This window comes from Semicossyphus pulcher, unplaced genomic scaffold, assembly GCF_022749685.1.
Source record: "Semicossyphus pulcher isolate SPU_LCO1_2020_fin unplaced genomic scaffold, fSemPul1.0.p SCAF_18, whole genome shotgun sequence".
Lineage (NCBI taxonomy): Eukaryota > Metazoa > Chordata > Actinopteri > Labriformes > Labridae > Semicossyphus > Semicossyphus pulcher.
In genome coordinates, this window is record NW_027211691.1 from 4,523,497 (window position 1) to 4,546,813 (window position 23,317).

A 23,317-nucleotide genomic window follows, 5' to 3' on the forward strand; every position below is an offset into this window, starting at 1 on the left:
GAAGTTTGTATCTGGTTCCCAGAATGTTCCTTTTAATAGTAGGAGAACGTTCTCTGAAAACATTTTCAGAAAGTTGCAGTGACAATGTTCTTTTGTTAACAAATCACATTTCAGGAACGTTTTATAAATCACCTTCTGATAGTTCAGGCCGTACTAACATCCTGAAAAGATCATCAGGATGTTGCAGTAAGCATGTTCTACTTTTGTTTTTCTGTAACATTGAGCAAATGTTTTATAAAAGGTGTTCTGACATCCCAGGCCTGGGTTTTAGTTAAAAGGTTTTGTCTTAGTTTAAGTTTTAATATTACAAGGACTTTATTTGAATGATAAACATCCTTAAAACATGTTAGATTAAAACATTTTCTTTCAAATGTAATAAAAACTGTAGTTAATTTCAGGCAATGTTATGGGAATGTTCCCTGCTAGCTGGGTAGAGTTAGTCTGATGAATTTACAGCTGCAGCAAGCAGATTCCATCAGCTGTAACTAGCTTCATTAAGCTAACATTAGCTTCACTAGTTGATTGAAAACAGAAAAATCTAAATGTCCCAGGCAAAAGGTCACCATCCTCACCAGTTGCTGGGCTATTTAAATCATAGATATAAAGTGTGTTGTTTTTCAAGGTCATAAAGCCCTGACAGACCTATACAATGTTTACACTGAGTTTAATATTGCCTCCATGTTTTATTGTTGAATATTTCCATCAAAATGAAATGCACTAGATGTCATTTTCAACACTGAACATTAGGTACCTGTAAAAAGTCTTGTGTCTTCTTAATGTATTATAATATTTTATGACTTTAAACAATATTCATTCTTCTTGTTTTGCATATGTAGTGGCTAGTCCACCAGTGCTGGTTTATTCTGACTTTCTAATTATTTCTTAGGAATAAGACATTAAAGCTTCTAATGTCTGTATGTCCTCCTCCTCTGTCCTTTCTTTGTAGCTGATGAAGAGAAGATAGACGAACGGGCCAAGATGAGCGTAGCAGCCAAACGTTCTCTCTTCAGGGTGAGCTACAACTTCTGCCTGTTTGTCCTCCGTAGAGGACACACCAAAAACACAGAATTGTGCTTCCAATCAAGGACGCAAACACTTTCTGATTTTTCTTCTCCTTCCTGTGTGGATTTAGAGATGAAAACTTGGACTCACTCATGATTTGGGCTAGCATAAGCTTTCCACCGGAACAAGCCGTTATTGGAGCTCATTACACTTCCACATCTGTGAAATTGACCCCAAACATGCCCTGCAGTCTCAGTTGCTCAAGCTCAAGCCAGCAGATACTTACATTTCCACAGCTTTGATAACGATATGATCTTAATGCGTTCAATCATCTGTCCTTAATCACTCTTGCGCTTAACCCTTGGGCCATATGATGTAAACTCTGAGATTATTCTAACAGAGTTAAAAAGTAGAAATTTTCCATTGATTTAAAATGACTTTCCATGTGTACCCCGACACTTCCATCCAGGAATTGGAGAAGAGCATTGATGGCGGAGCTCCTAAACCCCGGTCCAGGAATGCAGCAGTGGACAGGAGACTAAGACGGACACAAGACCGATCCAGAACTCAGCCGGTCACCACTGAGGAAGTCGTCATCGCTGCCACGTAAGTTTAATGCTCAAGTGGTAGGAGAAGTTTGACAAGTGCAGGGAGTTTAGTTGATCAAAAGATTAATACCACTTTCAGGTACGTGCAAAGTTATGGAAGAACAGTCACGAGGTGATTAGCTTAGCTTAGCATAGAGACTGGAAGACTTACAGATGGCTATTGGATACCAAGAACTAGAACGGCATGTAAACACAAGCAACAACTTGTTTAGAGCTTTCTTTTTCTGTGAAATGCCTTAAACTTAAACTGCCTTACGACTTTGTGAGCTTTATAGAGTTACACATATGTTTTATTTATTTTTAATACTTTGGACAGAGCCAGGTTATAGCAGTTTCTACTTGGTGTCAGTCTTTATGCTAAGACAGGCTAACTTCTAAGCCAGCTAGCTTCATATCAAGGGCTCAGAGATAAAAATGCTTTAAAACTTCTTATTTAACTTTTGTAAGGCTGTACCCGAATCAGAATTTTTTGAGTCGAATCGGATCTGGCCATTCAATACGAAGATTCGACGATTTGTTGATGTTATTTTTTTCATATAGCAGCGTTTGGGGCCTTATTACAGCCTAAGGCCCTGTAAATATACAAGGAGCCTCATTCACCTTCATTAGACCTTATAAAAAACATCATATAAAAAAAACTGTGATGCAGACTCGCAGCGCTAAGAGAAGGAGAGCACGAGCACAGAGGGAGGGACGGAGCGGGCGATCGCGGACTGAAGTGATGGCGTGATATACAACTTAGTTTGATCATGAAGCCTTATGCTCCTCTAAAGTTCTGTGTGAAATATATGAGCTACAGCAGACTGGAGTTACGGTCTCTGTTAACAGTGACAGACAGAAAGATCCGCGTGACTAAACGTTGTGTCTTCCCCGCACTGCGTTATTATAAACTATGATGAACTGATCTCTGGTTACAGCTCCTGCTCGTGTCATTCACAGCATGGTGAGACGTACTTTATACTTTATATTAACCTTAAATACGGACAGATAGCGACGTTATTGAGCCAGGTACAGAGCATGAAAAACAAAGGCTCGACTTAAAGAATTTCAAGTCGACATTTTTGTCTTGTTACGAATGAGGATACAGCAAGCATCAAAGATATCTGCTCAACTCCTGTGAAGCAAAAAAAAAACAAGTCCTCATGAAAACCATCAACAATGGTTTTCCTCTATTATCTTAAGTGACGGGGCTAAATTCACATCACAATGAGTCAGCACCATTCAAGCTACGTCTTCTGTTATAGGAGGGGAAAGTTTCAGACATGGATGTTTCTGTGAAAGCCAATCCAGTTAACTTTTGTAGAGCCAAATGAGACACAGTGTTTTTAGTGTTTTGGGTAATTCTTCACTTTTATATTTTGAAACTTCTATCTTTAAGTTTCTAATGCAATGCTGTTCTTGTTTTATCAACCTGATAGCTTATCCATGACATTTTCTGTTCTGGACGTGATCCAACATTTCATTTGAATGTGGAATTCTACAAGAATTCTGAAATGAAATATTGGTTTCAGCCCCCACCTTTCTGAACACCTTTCTTAACCCCAACATGTTTTATGTACCTTCCCCTTAGCTGTAATGAACCTTTTAGTACCTTAAATCACCGGTGTTTTCTCTGTCATCTCTGTGTGTCTTTGTGTGACTTTGTCCCTGTCCTTGGCTACTGTAGCGTCCCCACTCACGTGCCACACTCGGTGTCTGTTCACACTGCTGTAGCTCGCGTCCCTAGCCCCACTCTAGTGTACAGCACTGTCCCGTCATACAGGTACAAGGCACTGATAATGAATGCTCACGCCAGCCTGTGATGTGTGACTAACATCTTCTCTGAATGCTGCTCAAACCCACTACGTAGTGTTTCAGAGTGGTGCTCTCACTGAGGGTTTTACCCTCCAGGATGTGAGTGGATTTAAGTTCCTGGTGGTGTCAAGTCCTAATACACCAAGTTTTTTGAGTTTTGGTGCCCTCCTGTGTGATTGATGAAAACTACATGGATGAATTATTAAAGGACTGAGAGGCTTGAATAATTTGACTTGATATTGTGGTTTTGTTTGTGGTGGGAATGGCTCACTCTGTGTGTGTAACAACTTATTTTTAGTCGTACATTAAACCTTTTATTGGATGCATGTAACTCCACAAAGCTGCCTGCCGTTTAGCATGTCACTCTCTAGTTTGCATGAGCTCATTCAATGCTTACCAGAAGTCTCCTACCTCTTTGTCTCTTGGGTGTCATCCTGCCCCCAGCCTGCAGGCATCTTCACAGCAGAATGCTGCCGCCCGGGAGCAGGCAAGGGAGGCCCGGCAGGTGCAGGATACCAAGGAGGTCCAGCTCTCTAAACCAGTGTCAACAACGGACAGAAAAGAGCAGGAGAAGAGCCAGAGTCAGAGCAAGCTCCAGGTCTTTAAACCAGTGTCCACAATGGAGAGAGGAGACCAGGAGAAGAGCCAGAGTGAGAGTCAGATCAAGGCTCAGGGTCCGGAGGAGCCCGACCTCTGCACCCTCACCCTGGCAGAAAAGATGGCGCTGTTTAACAGGCTGGCTCAGCCTCCCACCAGGGTCACCCGCAGCAGAGGGGACGCACGGCAGCGCAGAGCCAACGCTCGCTACCAGACTCAACCCATCACACTGGGAGATTTGGAGCAGGTAGGAGAGGGACTCTTATGAGCATCTTTGCTGCCTGTGTTTCATTGGGAGCCTAAAGATCTAAACTAAACTCTTTACCTTTCATCTAATAAGAACATATTCTTGTTTCCTCACTTTGTTGGGTTTAATAAAACAAGGGATTCTTTTACTATATTACCATATTTCTTAAACTACACAATATTGTACACATTTGAAAATATATTTGTGCCATTTTTTTCCATACACAAAACAAATGCATGAAATTAAAGTAGGAACTCCTCCATATCTTGGACACAATGGCTGTCTGGAGTCTTGACATCATCGAGAGAAAAACAACCAGCAGAAACTTTGTAATGCATCAGCAAGAGAAATTATTTCTGCACCTAATTCTCTGTAAAAGCACAAAAGGTTGTTCTTACATTTCAGTGGCAGAATTCATTAGATAAATGAGGTACTAAATGTTACTTGGTGAGTACTAGAGATGCTGGTAAGAGTGGTGTCATTCTTTTCAATACTGGTATAAAAATGTGAATTGTATTTATGTTTTTTTCTCTAATGTAGTCATCTTTTTTTATTTAAGAAAGAAACACAAAACAGATTAAGTAACGGTGACAATAAAGCCGGGGGTAAATCACATAAGACAAAAATATTATCAGGGAAATAATTTTTTTAATAAACTTTTTATTATAAAAAAGACATCTTTGTTGGGGCGTTGGTTTAGTTCAGCAGTTAAATCATGCGTCCCGTAAACAGAGGCTCAGTCACCAATGCAGCGGCCCCAGGCTCGACTCCCACCTTCACCTTGTTTCCGACACTATCCACTGTCCTGTCTCTCAATAAAGGCATAAAAGGGTAAAAAAAACCCACAAACTTCCCTGAAAACAATCTTAAATTTTAAAAATAGCACTGGATAGGTACTGGAATTTCTTCGTGTGATAAACTGTTTTCAGATATCCGTCTTAGCTTGCTTTACAATCCATACAACATATAACACTGTCTTTTCTTATTATATCAATAAAGAAAAACTCAGACGAGCATTTCCTGTCTGTTACACTCCACCCTGAGGTGACCCTTTGAAGATAAAAACAACCCACAAGCGGGCCCGAAATTAACCACATGAAACACCTTAAGAAGGATCAAATCCATGTGATTTATTCATAGACCAAAGAACCAAATAATTAAATAAAGAGTAACTAAGGACAAAAGCAACAAAACATAATGACACAAAACTTCCCCGTCTGAGAGGCAACAAGACAGCAGTCCCCGGTCCAGAAGCCTCTGTCTTCTGATTGAGTTTTAAACACGGTTCCAATGCCAGGTGACCCTCGTTAACAATCAGTTTCAGAGTTTAGACAACAGAAGTGGAAACATACAACCATAACACTGTTCCTGTTATGGATGGATATATAATATTCAAAACATTTTTTATAAGAGTTTCAGGTAGATATGGTACAACCCAAGAATACATGAGCCATGCATTATAGCATGTGCGTGTTTCTGCTCCAGGAGTCTTCAGACATAGACCTCAGTGATGAGCAGGAGTTGTGCGACAGCCCAGTAGAGCACCTACAAGTAAGGTTCCTCTGAACAGTCACCGTGCATCTGCCTGAGCCAGCGGAGGCTGACACTGCTGGAGTACTCTTCTCAGAAATGACCGTCCATTTCTGAGAACAATACGTGCTGTATGGCATCTCGTATCCATGTTGTGTGATTTCATTATGAATGTACAGCGCATGGCCCGGCTTCTGAGTTAGTTCTGACTCATCGTCCTGCTGTGTCAGTGAGGAGGCTGTGATGTGTGGATGGATGATGCTGCCAGCCATATATTTCAGAAAGGCTGGAGGGTATTAAAGATGCCTCTGGGGTGGAGGAAACAAAAGCACTTTGACTCTCGTTCAACATCACATGGACTGAAAGCAGCTTTTTGTTCTCGGCTTGTTCGGACAACTGTAAGAGGGAAAATTGAAGCAATAAGAATAAAGAGTTTAAGGAATTTATTTCGATTTTTAAAGATTTTTCTCGAAGTTTAGTGTTTCCATGGATGTCTACTGTTGCTTTACTCAGCGAAAATGTCAGGTTAGTTCACGTTTTTTGGTTTAAAGTAATGGTTTTAGATTTGGAAAGTGTGTCTTTTGGCTACAGCTGGATGCATTGTGTGCAGGGGGGGTTACTGGCATGGCTTTGTGATGTGGGCTGCAATTGACCGGCCAGATAGGCTGCCCTTTGATGCTCAGGAAGTGCAGTGAGTCAGGCAGGCGGTGATTAGTCAGCGTGATTCTCTCAAATTTGTGTGTGTGTGAGCACTTTGCCCGACCTTTTTCTCAGCCTCTGTGGCAAACTGACCCACTTTTTTTTCTGCCTGTCTCTCTGTCTTCCTCTCTGTTACACAGCTTCAAAACGGTACAGGCTCTGGGTACAGACACATCCCTACTTCATCATCTTCCTCCGCTCTAAAAGCTGGAGGCACCGTCTCCACTGACCACGCAGGAGACATCCACATAACCAGAGCAGCACCCCGTGTGGAACCCCTCCCTCCCAGCTCTGACAGGTCTCTGCCCCCTCGCCACACAGACGGCCCAGTCTTGAGATCCCAGGAGTCAACTGAGCACTATAGGTCCAGAGCCTTATCCCAGGGTGAAGACGGTGCTAATCTGGGAGGGGGGAAGAGGAAGCTGCCTTCTCCTGAGGGAGCGGTCAGGCAGGGTGCTCTGCCCCAGCCCCAGACTGGGAGAGAGAGGAGGGAGGAGGGGGACGAGGAACGGAGGCTGACCAGCGGGGGTGGAGACAGAGTCGTGCAGAGCTCAGAGAGCCGCATATTCCACGAGTGGCAGGAGGCGTATCAGAGAGAGGGAGGAAACTATCCAGACAGCCAGAAGAACAGAGCCATCAGTGGAGGTAAGAACAGCAGAGAGGCAACTCTACAGATTTGTTTAAGCTTTGCAATTTGTAATTATTCAAAATTATTCTGCTTTTAATGAGTGTGTACAATATCAGGATTAACAAGGAACTTGAATCTTGCTTTAAAAACAAGAAAGCTTAAGAAAACCAAAACTTTTTTACTATTTACAAATGTAGTTAAGGACAAACTTTTGTGGTAAGTAATAGTAAGTGGATATTGGATTTTAGTTTTCTTTAACAGAAAAAAGGGATGCTGGGTAGGTGATGGAAGTGTTGTATAAATATTTAATAAGCTGACTGACACTAAAATACCACAGTCAATTTCAGACTGTGTGCTAATTAGCAAATATTACCATGCTAAAGCACAAAATTAAGATTGTAAACATGGTAAATAGCCTATACCTGGTTAACATTACCATGCTTGTTCTAACATCATTATCATGTAAACATAAAAAAAAACTCTTTTCATGGTTTTTATCCACAAAAGGGTTCAAAGAATTCTGTGTTAGTTGTCGATAGTAAGCATGGAAGCAAAGTAGAAAATGTTAGCATCTTAACATTTGATAGCATTAAGCATTAAAATGTAATTTTCATGTTTTTTATGAGTACAGATATTTTTGTATAAAGTAGCCAAATTCGTTGTACATTTTTTAAACAAAACAAGTCATTTTTTAAACATGCAAATTAGCAAATGTTAGCATGCTATAACACAAAATTAAGTTAAAATATTCACTAGTGCTTGTCATTACTGTGTTAGTGTTGTCAAAATATTGTCTGTTGTAGGGTGTTCGCCTTTTGTAACAGAACAAAATCTTTTTTTAGGTGTGTGAAGTCTCGGAGGAAGGATGGATGCCCAAATCTAAAATGTAAATGGTTAACATAAGCCGCTTTCCCACTGGTCAAACAACCCGCTAACACCCGTTTTTTTTGCTTAGTGGGAAAGGTTACAATCGGCATTCAGACCCGGCTCAAATGACCCTGCAGTAGACCTGGGTAATTATCGCCTCGGCTCCTATCAGCATTGATGGGAACACAAAACCCGTGTCGACGCGCTAATCTCCGCCCCCTTTGTGGCGTGACGGTAACTTCTGTGACTCCTTGTCATCTCGGCTACAAATTAAACCCGTCTCCATCGGAGCAGCGCTCGAACATCATTCCAAATTTGTTGCTGCCGAGTTTGATAAACAGACTGAATGAGTAATAGATACATTAAAGACCTAACCACCATAACAGCTTCACTGTTTGCTAACCCTGTCTCCGGAGCGTTTGTGATGTCAGACGGTGACGCAGCAGAAAAGAGACTGACAGGAGTATACTTCACTGGCAATGGGAAAAGAGACAATTGGCATCTATAAGCTGGTTTTCCAGATCTAAAAAAATCTGCATCAGCGTGCTAATTTTAGGTGGGAAAGGGGTAATAGAAAACATTGTAAACATAAATTGTGTGCATGTTAGCATCCTGGTGTTAGCATTTAAAGTTGCAGGTTAAAAAAGATAAACCAGTGCTGGTTTAGTTTAGTGGGCTTGAATATCTAATAAGCAAAACTTTAACATCATTTCTCATTCAACTGCATTTCCTGTTTATGCATCGACTTTAAAATGTTACATTCAGACTGTGGTTTTCAGGCTTCCTCTAGTCGAGCAGCAGTGACATACTTTGATTGACTCGATATCAGCAGCTAGCACGGAAATCAGAGAGCTGATAAAGCGGAGCATTATGGCTGCACAGACAAAAAAACACACCGTACTGCCTTTACAGGTGAGCTCCAGTGTTTCTGCAAAACAGCGTGAGCTATTAGATCACAGCTGTGGCAGGAAGGTTTAAAGTGCTGCTTCTGTCAGGCGGATGAAAGCCTCTTGCTAAGCATGAAAGATGTTTGCTCCCACACTGTTTTGTTCATGCTTACTTTGCACTGTGAGAGCAAAGACTGCCTCTTTACAAAACCCTGTAGTAATGAAACTTTTGGAATATAGTGTTACTTATTATGTATCCTGATGTTTGATAAATGGATCAACTTACAGAATGCATTCTAAATCCTGTGTCACACCTATTTTTCTTCACATGAGCCCGTCCTGAGCAGAGACATTATGCCTTAGAATCTAATCCGCCGTGGGAACCATGCGAACATCGACTTAGCTATGGTCAAGTTATTGATTTTACTCACTTTGTTGTGTCTGCTTCTGACCGTAGAGCTGCCAGAGTCCACCGTGGTAACATCCAGGGCAGCAGCTGGTTCTCCCAGGAGTGAGTGTCAGCCCCCAGCGGCAGACGGCAGCGGACACACAGCCGGCCTGGTTGATTTTGAGCAGGCGGAGGAACTGGTCGACATGATGTCAGCCAAACAAATGTCCATCAGAGAGAGGTGAGCCTGCTCCTGTGGTCCGCTCTTATTAGCTTAGAAGGAGAAAAGTTACTGTTTTTTGTGCATCCATGTGTAAGTACTTTCTTACTTTTCATTTAATCTGAATGCCATTTACACCAGCATATTCTCTTTTTGCATCAGTAAATAAAGCCAGCAAAGCTAAGAGTGGAGGAAGAGAAGGTTCCTTTTCATTCTGTGCTTTAAATGTGGGTTAGATGGAGATAGAAAATGAGATAATAAGGACAAAATAGAGCGCATAAGTGGGTTATTAGAGTTTTCTATTTTCAGTCACCGCTGCTTCACTGCTGGGCTGATGTGTTTTTAATCGTTTGTGGACAACAATGGAGCTCGATGACTCAGGGGAAGTACTTTAAAACACAATGTGCTCTAGTTGTCCTTAATCTGTATGACATAAAATCACTGCAGGGTTTTTAATTGCTCGTGTACAATTTAACTTTGCCTTTAAACTGAAAGCCAGTATCGGATTCCCAGACAAAAGATTACATAAGTGTAGTTATGTCACATTGTGTTAACAAGCATGGTCTGCTCTACACATGCAGCGATCACAGTCTAAATTGATTGATGACATAATCGGAGTACTCTCTGTCTCCTCTTACTCTCTTACTACGTCCTGTTTCAGAGGTTTTTACTCTCAGATACAGCTGCCTACATCTATACTGTGCTACTTTCATCCTGTTTTCTGGTGGTGTTGTGGAGCCCCCGGGGCAGAACAAGATGTCCCCTCACTGGGTCACAGAGGGGTGGTTGTGAGAGGGGCAGAGGGCACTGCCAACGCCCTGACCCCTCCTTGTCTGCTCTCTACTCAGACATTAGAGCTCAATAATTGAACCTCTGTTCTTGTCGCACTATACTTCAGTTTGTGATCTTCCAATCTGCAATCGTGCTTTATGTCTAATCCCACTTTCCACTCTGTTTTACTTCAGCTAAAATAAATCCCAGCACCTTTTTATTGCCTGATTTAAACTAAAGCCTGTCAGAAACTTTCCCAGCTCGAGTCACGCTGCCTGACACCTCTAAGTGACCTGATGTCTAGTTGTTCTTCAGCTGTCACCAGTCTGTTTGGTCCTGATTTAGAATAATTTACTGTACCTCATAACTGTGGCACGCTGCCTCTGCTTAGCGTCTTTACTGCAAAGAGGGCTAAGATTAAAGGACATGTGGCAGGGCCTCTGTTTTTTGTCTGCTTCAGTGTTGTGACAGGTTGGGTTAAAGCAGGGGGAGCTGAAAGGTGCTTGTTTGTCTTCAGTTATCTGTTATACAGTAAATGTGATGTGGTTGGCATGGACTAATTCCTGGATAGATGGACAGATGGATGGATGGACAGATGGATGGATACTTTATTGATCCCAGAGGAAATTCATGAAGTGAAAGCAGCTTCTCCCTTGAAAAAGAAAACCTCCGCTAGTTTGTCGATAGTGAGACACAATATCCATAGGATATAGAGTTCTACACCATGAGTGTACTACAAAAAGTTGAGAGTTAAAAAGAACTACACTAAAACAAACATGAAACAGACAGAGCTACTGGAGAGGCTGCCACTTTCATTGGCTGCCACTTGTCTTGGGAACAAACAAACTCAGATGTAAAATGTGGATTCTACTTAAGAGGAGAAGTTGACAATCGCATTTTCTTTTATTATCACCATTATTGTCCTCATTATAGCGCCCTAAGAATACCTATGACGCATAAAATACTCAAAGTCTAAGATGTTTTGAGGTACGGATGATGGAGCGGTTGGTTAATTTTCCCTTTTTTGTTTCTTGTACTTGGAGAAAACCTCAGAATGGTTTATGTGTTAGTAGTTTTTATAATGTATGTTGCTACTTTTGGTCTTTTTCTAAATTATGGTATATGTTGAGCCTGTTTTCTGCACATTATTATCTGCGTTACACTGTTATAAAATCAAATCATTAATCAAAATAAATCTTTGTATTTGCCAATTTTATCACAAGCTAGAGATCTTAAATTTAGACATTTATGAAGATATACTGATGAGTAAAATCTGCGAGATGGAATCAGAGAGAAAAAGTTCTATCACTTTCCTCTTTGTAAAAAACAACCTGTCCTTTTTCTATTACAGTTTTGGTACAGAAAAATCATATTAATTAATAGGACCTAGAGGTGCTTCCAGACAGATTTTTCTAAGCTGTATATAGCTAGAGTTGTCTGTTTGCCCTTGTTGCCAGACTTTATGCTAAGCTAAGCCAAACAACTTCCGGCCTAAAGATCCTATTTCAACGAATAAACATGAACGCAGCATCAAACTTCAAATCTCGTGGAGCGTATTTACCAAAATGTGTCACTTCTCCTTACTTGTTCTGTAATTTAAGACTACATAAGCTATACAGGGTTGTTATCTGTGCAAAATGCAATTCTGAAAGAAGTTTTTTTCCCTTGTATTTAATTAATTTTATTGTAACCGTTTCTCTCCTTCTGCTTCCTCTCCGGTCCTCAGAGTGGCCTTGCTGAAGAAGAGCGGCGAGCAGGACTGGAGGAACAGGATCAATAGGAAGCAGGATGTGGCGAAGGATGCCGCGGGTGACCAGCACGCTCAGCTCTGGGAGGTGGAGCAGAGCTTCAAGAAGGTAACCATCTGACCTGCACACTCACTGCTGGCTGATCACATCAGCAGACGAGCCTGTGGCTGCTATGCCCATGAATGCAGCACTAACACGGTGGCAGTGACATGCCTCTGAGGCTGAGAAATCTGATTTGATCCACAGTGTTGGGATTTTTCCAGTGTCAGTCTCTAAAGTCAGACTTTTATTTAACAGAGTTTTTTAGGTGTTTTCATCTTGTAACTCTACAGTCATAGGAGAGAAAACGGTTATATATTCAGATTTGCAGCAGAAAACAACAACATGTGGTAACAGTTGGATGTATCTAAACAGAGAGGTGCTGTATTGTCCGTGTCTGTGTCTTTTGATCTCTTTGTCTCTTTCCTCTGTCACATAAACAGCTGCTCTGTGTTTGTACTTGGATTGCATCAAGAGTTAATTTGCATTCATTTTGGTCATGGCAGCAGAATAGATGTAGTTGTATCAGGATCAGTCACACATTCTTAAATGGTGTACTATTTTCATTCCCAACATGTGGAAGTGCATGGCTACGGGAGCCCGTAGCGGACATACATCCATACATTTTAATTACTCAGATCTCAACTTATTTTTCCAATTATCTCGAGATAACAAAATAATTTTCCAGCGATCTCGAAAATAGAACAACAGGCTGGTCACTGTGATATTACAGACCAGGACCTGCCATGCTGCCATTGCCCTCACTGATGAGCTAAGTTAAGCCTGTTTCTATGTTTGCTTTGTGCCTTCGCAGATCTAGGGATACGAGTTATAATCATCTGATGTGACAGTGGTGCCACGTGTCGTTATCTCGTGATAACTTAATAAATAAGTTGAGATTTAAAAAAAACGACGAAATTACTCTTTGTCACGGGAAAATGGAGTAAATATACAGTAATGTATGGATGCATGTCCCCTAAGGGCCTCCGTATATGGCTGCCAATATTCAAATGACATCATTTGATAAGTAATTGTTAATTTGTGCTTATATGATAATTCATGATAATTAAAACTACATAAGAAATACACTTTTTAAATCAAAATTACATTTCCTTTTTATATTTGAAAATACATCATTTTGGCAAAAGTGAAAATTTGATTGTGAATTAATCTGACAAATAATTCTCAATGTACTCTCACTCATTAGACTGCCATGACAACAATGAACATGTGAAATCTCAGATATAGGCTATGTGTGCTGAATGTTGTCTGGTGATTTGAAAATGTCAATTTCCTTTTTAATTTCTAAATTAAAATTGAAATAGTCATTACCTTGTAAGTTTTAGCCTTAGAACACAAGTAGACAGAAATATTAATCAGGGTTTTATTTTAGTTTTAGTTGTGTGTATGCATTTTAGACTATAACATTAGATCTTAAAATTTCACTCATGTCATGTATCCTTTAATTTAAATGATTGAATTTTAATAATTGCTGCCATGTAATTCCATGTGTAGCAGCCTGATGTGTTTTTAAAGCACGTTGCATTTTTAACCATTTCAAATGATGAAAATCAGGATACATAACACTGAAATAAAACTCTATTTTTGACTAAATTACAAACATGTTGAGATAAATTTTACTCAGAGAATAATTAATTATGCTGTCTGAACTCTGTCTAACTAACTGTCATCTGTAGTGCGTCTGCATGTTGTCTTGTTTGCTTTCATGTCAACTTTCACTCCTCTGTCTGCATGCCTGTCCTTTACCTTTAAAGAAAATAAACCTCATTTCACCCTCTGCATGTTGACTGTGTTTCTCTGTTGGTATCCTCTGCTTGTTTCTGAGGTGAGTACCTGGGTGGGACGATACAGTTACCTCTCTGTTTAGACAAATTCACAACAGCTACCGTCCACGTCAGCGAGGCTGTTTTTGTTTCCAGCTGCTTATCAGAGTTTGTTCAGCTTCACTCGACACCACTGCTCGACACGTTCAGGTCATATGAGGTCACGGCTGACGCGATGGTGAATGATCTGTTTTGCTGTTTTGAATTTTTTTCTACACGATGCTTTAATCAAATCAGGAAATACAAGTTTTTTTTGTAGGTTCAAGTGACAGCCGAGTAGAGGTCACGGGGAAGGACAGATGATGCTGTTAATCTTGTTTTCATCCTCCTATTCACCAGAGCCAGTGGACACAACTCACTCAATTTCCTATATTAGATCAAAGAAGAGCAACACTAAAGATCTGTGCAGATATGAAACTCTGCAGAGTCGAACAAGAGCCAACAGCAGAGCAAATACAGACTCCCTATTGTTCCAACCAGGGACAGAGTATCTGATGGCAGTAGCCTGCTAGGGGCGCAAGAACCTAACGATGCCCTTTAGAATCACAATTTGTACTTTTGTTATACTGTTATACTAAACCTTATCGATTTATAATTTTTATCATGTAAAGATTTAGATTCAGTTGTGCTTTTTGTTTGAACCCCGTCCACTAGATGGCAGTGTGTTAATCTATCTCCTTCATTCCAATGATACATTGTTTACAGGAAGAAGTAGCACATATTGCTAGTGTGAACACAAAGAACACAGTCCAATTGAACAGACAGGGCGCAACATTTCCCCATGCTCATATATGGCAATGTATCGCAGTGCATTTAATCGTAACCCCTGTATCATCTTGCATATTATATTGCCTGATTCCTGCCAATACAAACCCCTATGGTGTGCCACTTTTATTGCACCATTTGTAGTCTTTCAATTTTCCCACAAAAGTAAGTATTTAGACACTGAAAGGGACAACGAATGTGATGATTAAGTTTGTTGTGGATATTAATGGAGTTGATCATGTGATTTGGCCTTGATGCAATAATTTACGGGACAACCGAGCCATCAGAAAACATGTCCCTTCTTTCCTGCCGCTGCTTGTCTGTAGGACGATGAAGCACTGATGATGATCGATGAGTTTGCTGTGTCCGATCAGCTCTGGGTAAGGCCAGTGTGCAAGGCCAATATCTCTCTCTCTCGTACACACACACACACAAGCACGCAGCGTTGATATTTATCAAGTGCATTAAAACTGGACTGGATTAGAGATCTAAATTTCTAAGCCACATTTCCTGGCTGCTAACACACAGTCTTGATAAATACATCCTTGCTGTAACACACATATCTGTGTGTGTGTGTGTGTGTGTGTGTGTGTGTGTGTACATGTGGTGGTAATGGTGGTGGTATAGTGTGTGGTTGTTTCCCTCTCCTACCACGGTGACGGTGTTGTACTTACGGTGTGTGCCTCTCTAATTCATCCCTCCTCTGGTCGTTGGCTTTCACAGTTATGACTCGGTCCCTCACAGTCTCACACACAGTGTCTGTGGATGGATTCACATTGTGTGCAAATGAACCTTTACATCTCTGTAACATACATTACGTTGCAGGAGATATTTATTGGATGATGGGCCAGAACTGTTGTCGACGTTTCTCTCAAACATGCTCACTTCCCTGCCCTGTCTTCTGTTTCCTCTCCAGCTGCTTAGAGCTGCAGCTACCACTGAGGTCATGTCCTTGGTAAACGTATCTGTGAGGGGAGGGGTTTAATGACATGAGGAAGAGTTTCTCTTTAAATAACATAAATATTACATGTGACATTTTTTAAGGTCCATTAGAATTTTCAACTTAACTTTGTAGGCAAAGAAGAAACTATTATCAGGACGATATGGGCCTATCTCTGATGTATCTAAAATGGGGTACATGTTTTCCTATATGCCCCAAAATGAAAACATTTTTTGTCCAGAACATAAAATACTTGTTATACAAGCCTTGTGTTGATTTAGAAATGGTGTGGTGAGCACTCTCTGCAGCACATGTAGCGGAGCATCACAGCTGAGCAGACGCTCGTCTGCACTAGATTTGGTTGCACTCCCATGAACTTGGGGGACTTGCCAGAGACGGGTTAAAAAAAGACTGGTCAAAATGGAAACAGCAGAGGCTGAAATATCACAACTCTGAGTTACCGACATGGGTTAACTCCTAAATCACTGTATTATAAACTTCATCAAAATGCATTTCCCACCTCTTTCTAACTCCACATCACATGTTTGTTCATCAGGCTTTCTGTCATTTTACCCTCCAGCCATGATAAGCTGTCTTTGTGATGGCATCAGGTGTATTTATTATAATTAATAGTTTTCAGGCTGCTCAGTATTAACCTTAAACTGTTTTCCACGTGTTGGATTTAGTGACGGATTTGAACCCCATTAGCCCAGTATTTCTAAAATCCTGGTTCTGGCCCTGCAGCTATAATACCCTCTGTGTATGTGTGTGTGTGTGATTCCTCCCTCCGTGGCCTCTGTAGGAGCCAGTCTTTGCCTCTACTTTCTCTCCTCCTCCTGAGCCTCCTTTCCTTTCTCCCTCCCCCGATGAGTCAGCCATCCAGGTAGGGCGTTGCATCAGCGTTTGCTGCATGCATTTCTTGCTTGCAAAGCCACCTCCACGCTTACACCACCGAGCTCTGAACTCTATAAATCACATTACACACAGATAAGTGTTTACACAGACAACTTCAGTATTTGATTCGAACCCACCTGTTGATGGAAGGAATCTGTTAACTATGCTCTACAGAGACTTAGCTTTGCAATAGCTCCTACACCATTATGACTTTATTTGGAAGTGCATTTCTCAGCATTAAAGAATCGTACACCCCCAAACTGCACTATGTGTGAAAGTCTTTCTGCTGACTCAGCTGCAGCTGCAGCTACGCTGGCAAAACAAATATGGCAAATACACATAATGATAAGTTTTTCTCTGCAGTCCTTCGCAGCCATCCTGCTCTTGTTTTCTGCCTCCTTAATATTCCTCCCCATCCCGAACTTAAAGTGAGCATGGCAGCCCCTGCAGCTTCTAATGCTTGTGCAGAGCTTGGACATTTTTTACCACCTTTTATCATCCTCATCTCTAAATCCTCATCCTTTCTTACCCTCCTCATTATCCATCCCTCTGGATGTGAAGGCCATCAGATCTCCCAGACCCACGCAGGTGGATGAGAGACACCCCTGGAGACGGAAGGTGATCGTGTCAATGCACAGTGCTCTGGCAAAAAACCCCACACGTCCCCCTCCCCAGTGGCAGTATTTGCTCACAGAGAGTTAAACATAGGGTGTTGCTCCTCCAAACAAGCACCAACTGAGTGATGTTAAGACCCTTTCTGCTTGTTCTTTGTCCTCACTTTAACTTTTCATTTAATTTAAACTTTATGATTGACACTAAAACATGTATATATTTATGTGCATCCAGCTGAAAAGAAACTGATCATTTCTCTGTCAGATGTTGGTGGATGTTTCAATGTGAAAGTGGAATTAATGGGTATTATACATGTGTATATATATATCCCTCTTTTGTGTCCTTGTTTTGCTTGGCTACTTTGTCTCTTTGTGAAAGTGCCCCGCTGTTAAAGGAATAATCCACATTAAAACACTTTATCGCTGTCAAACACAGGCCATTGTCATTGTAAGATGCAGTCCTGTCTTTCTGTCTTTGTCTGTCAAAGTTTTTCTGTAAAATTCTCTCAAAATGTTGACTTTTTGACCTAGTTTGATCGCAAATGGCTCCTGGAATACATGGAACATCACACCTGATGATATGTGACAGTGAACAAGTATCCTAAAGTGGATTATTCCTTAAATCTCGCTCCATCACAAATGTTAATTGTAACTAACTTCTCTCTCCTCCCCTCTTTCTCTCTCTTCTTAGAAAATAGCAGAGTCTGAGCTGGAGAGCCAGAGCATCGAGGCTCACATGTCCATCCAGGAGAGGAAACAGTTGATAGTATCCCAAGAGGAGGCCTGGAAGTCTAAAGGCCACGGCGCCGCCAACGACTCCACCCAGTTCACTGTGGCTGCACGCATGGTGAAGAAAGGTGAGACGGAGAAATCCTCTTTCCCCATCTCTCAGTGTAATTCAGCATGCATGCACAAACTTGTGAGTCATCACACCGCAGAGCGTCAAGTTCACAGTTGAGTCTCTGCTTTCTGCCCTGAATCCTCCAAAGCCTCACTCTCCATTAGCAGCTCAGGGAAAATGACTCTCCATTTCCCTCCATCAGGCACCAGACACCAGACACTCTGCTCAGGCAGAAAATGATTTAATGGTTGGATATTTTCCTCATTAGCTTCAGGCTCGGCTACTGGGGGCAGCAGATGGAAGGTTTCATTTGAGTCTTCGAGAATTGGAGCATTTTAGGCAGATTTTGGCAAATGGAGAGTGTCATGGGAACATCAGAAATGCCAGCTTAGACAATGGCTGTGTAGCTTAGGCTGTCTTTTGAAGCTACTGATGTTCGTACTAGTTCAAGTCAGAGTTCACTACTTTTTAAATGTATTATTTCAACTCAATAGAACCTTTACTACAGCTGCACATCCATCCTCTTTTTTTGTAGCGTACAACACCTGTTGTTTTCTTTTTAAGTGTACCCAGACATCAAGACACACCACGAGCCTCTTTTCCTGCATTGAGCAGCGAAAAGGCTTGTTACACAACTGAAGAATGGTTCTGGTAAACTCTGTATAACAGATGGAGCCTGTAAGAAGCAAAAACAAACACTTTGTGGGGGTTTAACAGCCTGTAAGACTGCTGTGGCCTGAAGTGATCATGATTTTGGACCTATTAGCCCCCAATTTCTTGGAAAGTTTCCCCCCCAAAAAAAGCCTTTAATATTTATTTGAACATGTCTCAGATCATATTTTGAAAATGATCCCTTCAGTATAAATCACTGTTTATATTCCAGATTATCTGACTGATGAAATATTTGGTGATGAGGAAACAGAAAACTGTCACGGTAGGCGAGCAACATAATTGTCCTGCGAAAATGTGTTGACTGACACAATGCTTCATGAGTGATGTATGAAAGCTCCAACATTTTATTATACAGGGGTCCACCCAACCTTTAACGGTTTGGTCCTCTATAGTTCATCAGTATTTTACAGTAATAATCTGAAAGAAAAAAGAAACAAACTCGACGCTCAGATGAAGGCAAACAGTCTGAAAAGGAAAGCGACCGTCAGAGAGGAAAATCAAGAGTTACAACCCGAGCCAAATGTGGACGTCACACATGCGACACTGTCTGATATCTGGGAAGTGTATAAACCGTTACCGTTTATCTTCGAGATTACCACTTTAAAGTGTGCCTTGTAACAGTAAATGTAATTTGAACTAACCTCGTCCCTATCTTGGCTTCACCTAGGAATTAAAGGCAAATAAAGACCTATGATTTTTCAAAAGTTTTATATACCATATATATATATATATATATATATATATAGAGCATGCATGCTTTAGTGGTCATTATTAAGATTCTTATGTCTGTCTATGTTCATACAACAGGGCTAACCTCCACCTCAGCTCTCCAGTCTCCAGCATCACCCAAACATAAGAATAGCAGCCCGGCCATCTCCAAACCACAGGAAGGTCAGTACGATCCTTGTATTCTCTGTGTCTCCTGTTTCCTTTGGTTACCTGTGTCTTCTGCTGCCATGTGGAGCTGTACAGTTCATATAGCTTCTTTAACAAGGACCGGAGAGCTCGGCTGCTGCTTCAATCTGATTTAAGACTTTAAGACTGCACATAGTAATTAGCTGTAATGCTGTCAATAACTGAGATGGATACCTGTAAATATGCTTTCTGATTGTGGTTCGGATGTCACAGTGTAATTGATTGTCTTTGCTTCTCTTTTAAAAGACATGGAGGAGATGTCTGATATTGAAGGTGTATTCTTCTTCTCTTTCGGTGTTGCACTGAATGCAAAGTTCATCATCGTCATCAAAACCACAAACATCATCAACACTGATGTGGCTTGTGTTGCTGTGAGACTTCTATTAGGTTATCTTAAGCCTAATAGAACAAGAACACCGAGGTGGTGTCTCCATGAATAAGCATGTGTCTGTAATGCAGAAGAAGTCATATTCAGTGGCTGTAATCAGATGTTAAATGCTTGTAAGAGATGATAAATACATTCAGATAAATTCATTGTGACTGTGTGAAACCGTTCATGCTCACTCATCAGAGTCGACAACAGAACCTCAGACCGCCTGCCTGCCTCAGAGATCGGACCTGTGCTCAGAGTAGATTAATGTCTCTAACAGCTGTGTGTTTGTGTGGTCCTGCAGAGATCAAGGCCATAGCAGACCTGAACCTGGAGTCAGACATGAAGCTGGATAAACTGGAGTCATTCCTTGGCAAGCTCAACAGTAAAGGTGGGTGTTGTCTGGCATGCTGTCTGTAAGTCACAGAGGGTAGAATCAGGACTCTAACACTGTTAGCACCGTGAGGAAATGGTCCATCCAGCATTATAAGATTTATATTCAGTTACAAATTCATTCATTAATTATTCATTTTCATTCCTCTGTGATTAATTTCTTCAGAATTTCAGTCAGATATTTCATGCATTCAGTATTTTCTGCTTTTAAGTGAATTGTTTGCCTTCATCTGAGCGTCCAATTTGTTTCTTTTTCTTTGGATTTTCACTTCTTGTTGAAGTTGTATCTGTAGTCATCCATCTTTTCTTTGTTTGTTCAGCCATAGTAGATTACTGTTTACTCGCAACACTTGCAGAGACCGGAAAAGCAGCCGCTTAGCTCCGCCTACCCTCTCTGGCAGACCAACCACTGCTGGCTGAAAACGCCTCACTGATTTCTTTTTCCGCGATAGTCGCACCAGACACCCAGTCTGTAATTCTGCAAATACAAAGTCTTTGATCAGTGGGCCATACTGTCTCAGTCACCATTGTGTTACCTCATTCAGCGATAGATAGAGACTTAACAGACGTTTATTCACATGAGATTCAAGATTATTACTTAAAGGCAGAACCGAGATATCCAAGCTGAAATTTAAGTTCAAATTCATCAGTTCATTATCTGCTGAGGGCCTCGTTATACTATAAAATATAGCGAATATACTAAATGTAAAAATTAAAAACAACAAATAATGATTAACGTGTATATCTAAGTTCAATTTTACTAGTTTTATGTAAGGTTTTCATCATGAATGAAAGTTACCCTCTAAATTTGACATGTCTTCCTAAATAGACAAATAACCTGATAAATAATGTCTGTCATAGTATGAATGACTTCTAGATAACGTATGATTTCTTTTCTTTTCTCAGTGTCTGGATTACCTGAAGCGACCATCACAGTTACAGAGAAGAAGGTAAAGGAAGTGATGACCCTCGAAGATGAAACGTTCTCCAAGTTCTACCGCCAAGTGGAGGAGCTCCCCGTCACCACCAACAAGGTCGAGATAGACGACGACTTCGACGCCATCTTCGGTCCCCAGGTGCCAAAGTAAGCTCTCGCCGCCAGAGGTCATTTTTAAATGAGAACCCCTAAGAGACAGAACTTTGTATTTACTTCGTCTCTGACCTCCACGCAGGCTGACCTCGGAGATGGTGCAGCACAAGCGTGCGGTGCGCCCGGCGCGTAACGTCCAGTCATCCAGGAACCCTCTGAAGATGCTGGCTGCCAGGGAGGACATCAGGCATGAGTACACGGAGCAGAGGCTCAACATCGGCCTGCTGGAAAGCAAGAGGATGAAGGCAGAGAAGAGTGAGTGACCAACACACTTAGAGGTGCAACATGTGACTTGTCAAAAATGTATTGTAAATTTGCACAGTACAACTCTAAAACATTAAAGGTTAACTAGCTGAACATGCACACATAAATCCTGATACAAAATTAAGATGATTAATATTCTACAGTCTTAAAGTTGTCTCTCCATGCTGTGAAAACACCAACTCAAGCTACTCTGGGACTTACACTGACCTACATCTGTGACTGCAGTCAGTTTCCTTTCATTGTGCAGAGCAGTACACAAAAGCTGAGCAGCTTGTTGTGTGAGTGTACAAGTCAATGTCATGTTGCTCCCATAGCTTCCTGCTTCATCTCCTCTGACAGCAATAAAAACACTTGAACTGTCTCTGGAGCGTTCTATATTTGTTGCAGTCATATAGAGACCTTTAGTGTCTGGCTTGAGAGGTCGTTAACACTTAAGCTTATCCCCTCTGTGTATAGGGGCTGCATGTAAACATTAAATGTTATGGTTATGTCTCATGTCCCCTCTCTGTGCTCCCTCCTGTTCCCTGCAGTGAGTAAGAACTCGGGTCTCTCTGATGTGGCTCTCGCTGGTCTGGCCAGCAAGGAGAACTTCAGCAACGTCAACCTGCGCAGCGTCAACATCTCCGAGCAGATGTCCAACAACAGCGCCGTGCCTTACAAGAAGCTCATGCTCTTACAGGTCAAAGGTCAGTTGAATGAAAAAGACCAACGTACACAAACAGGTGCACCTGCACTCACAAGATTTTTTTCTCACCCTCTCTCTTCTATTTTACGGCCTTAATTCCAGTAGTTACACATTTTGTGTGAAGTCTAGCTTCTGACTTTGAGGAAGCAGTGATGAAACAGAGTAATAACTCCATGTCTTCATGTACATGGGTATTTTTTAAAACATAGCTTTTTCTCTGTGTTTTGGCTTTTCGTCCAAAACGGGTCTTTTGTAAAACTCCAGCCAGGGTGAGACTTTTAGAAACTCCGTTTCTACGGATACGTGTAGACGGGGTAAACAGCGTTTTTGGCTCGTGACGTCAGGCTGTGTGCCGTTATCTCCTTTGTGAGGCATCACAAATGAGGCGAATTTCCGTGCAAAATGACTGACGTGACAAAAACAGTGATGCTTCTAACCGTGCTAACAGGACTTTTACATGTTTACGCATTTATGTACAGTTACTCATTCACTATATTCCTCGATGCGCCATTGCAGCCCACCAGGTAGTCTTCTAGCAATAGATCTTTTCATACTTTTGATTGGCCGCGATTTTCTTCTTCTTCTTTGCATGACTGGGTTATATCGCCGTCTGTTGGTGTGGCATTCTCATTACAGCATTTCTGCTGTGTTTTCATTTTTTTAATATTTTTATTGAGAAAAATAGCAAGAAGACATATGAAATACAATTCTCATTTTAAATATATCCAAAAGGAAAAACAAGACAACCAAACAAGTGCAAATGTCAAAGCCACTCAAGCTCTACCTCACTTATATTGTAGGATGTGTCCACAACAGAGTGTTGGATGCAGCTGGTGCAGCTGTGAAGTGCACTGTTATTCTTGTTGGACGTGGTCGCTAGTTTAGATTCTGTAAGACTCTACTCATTCACACTGAGGCCACTGTCAGAGTGTGGGCAGGTAGACAGGCAGGTGAAACGGCCAACATAATTTCATTTGGACCGAATTAAGTGGTGGGTAGTGAAAGAGG

At 41.3% G+C, this 23,317-nt stretch overlaps 1 protein-coding gene across 9 annotated transcripts in view; it reads left to right on the top strand.

The window, feature by feature from the left end:
- The window catches only part of svila (supervillin a), a 41,256-nt gene that overhangs the window by 9,641 nt on the left and 8,298 nt on the right, over positions 1-23,317 (top strand). For 6 of the 9 annotated variants that reach the window (XM_069667021.1, XM_069667023.1, XM_069667027.1 and 3 more), the window contains 14 exons: positions 947-1,011; positions 1,472-1,608; positions 3,277-3,372; positions 3,849-4,248; positions 6,618-7,122; positions 9,317-9,488; positions 11,965-12,094; positions 16,377-16,457; positions 17,771-17,936; positions 19,400-19,483; positions 20,182-20,268; positions 21,177-21,354; positions 21,443-21,615; positions 22,155-22,310. In XM_069667021.1, coding sequence (XP_069523122.1) covers positions 947-1,011; positions 1,472-1,608; positions 3,277-3,372; positions 3,849-4,248; positions 6,618-7,122; positions 9,317-9,488; positions 11,965-12,094; positions 16,377-16,457; positions 17,771-17,936; positions 19,400-19,483; positions 20,182-20,268; positions 21,177-21,354; positions 21,443-21,615; positions 22,155-22,310 — 2,430 coding nt within the window. The remainder of the gene's footprint in view (positions 1-946; positions 1,012-1,471; positions 1,609-3,276; positions 3,373-3,848; positions 4,249-6,617; positions 7,123-9,316; positions 9,489-11,964; positions 12,095-16,376; positions 16,458-17,770; positions 17,937-19,399; positions 19,484-20,181; positions 20,269-21,176; positions 21,355-21,442; positions 21,616-22,154; positions 22,311-23,317) is intronic. The other 3 variants (XM_069667026.1, XM_069667029.1, XM_069667024.1) reach the window with 2 other exon arrangements.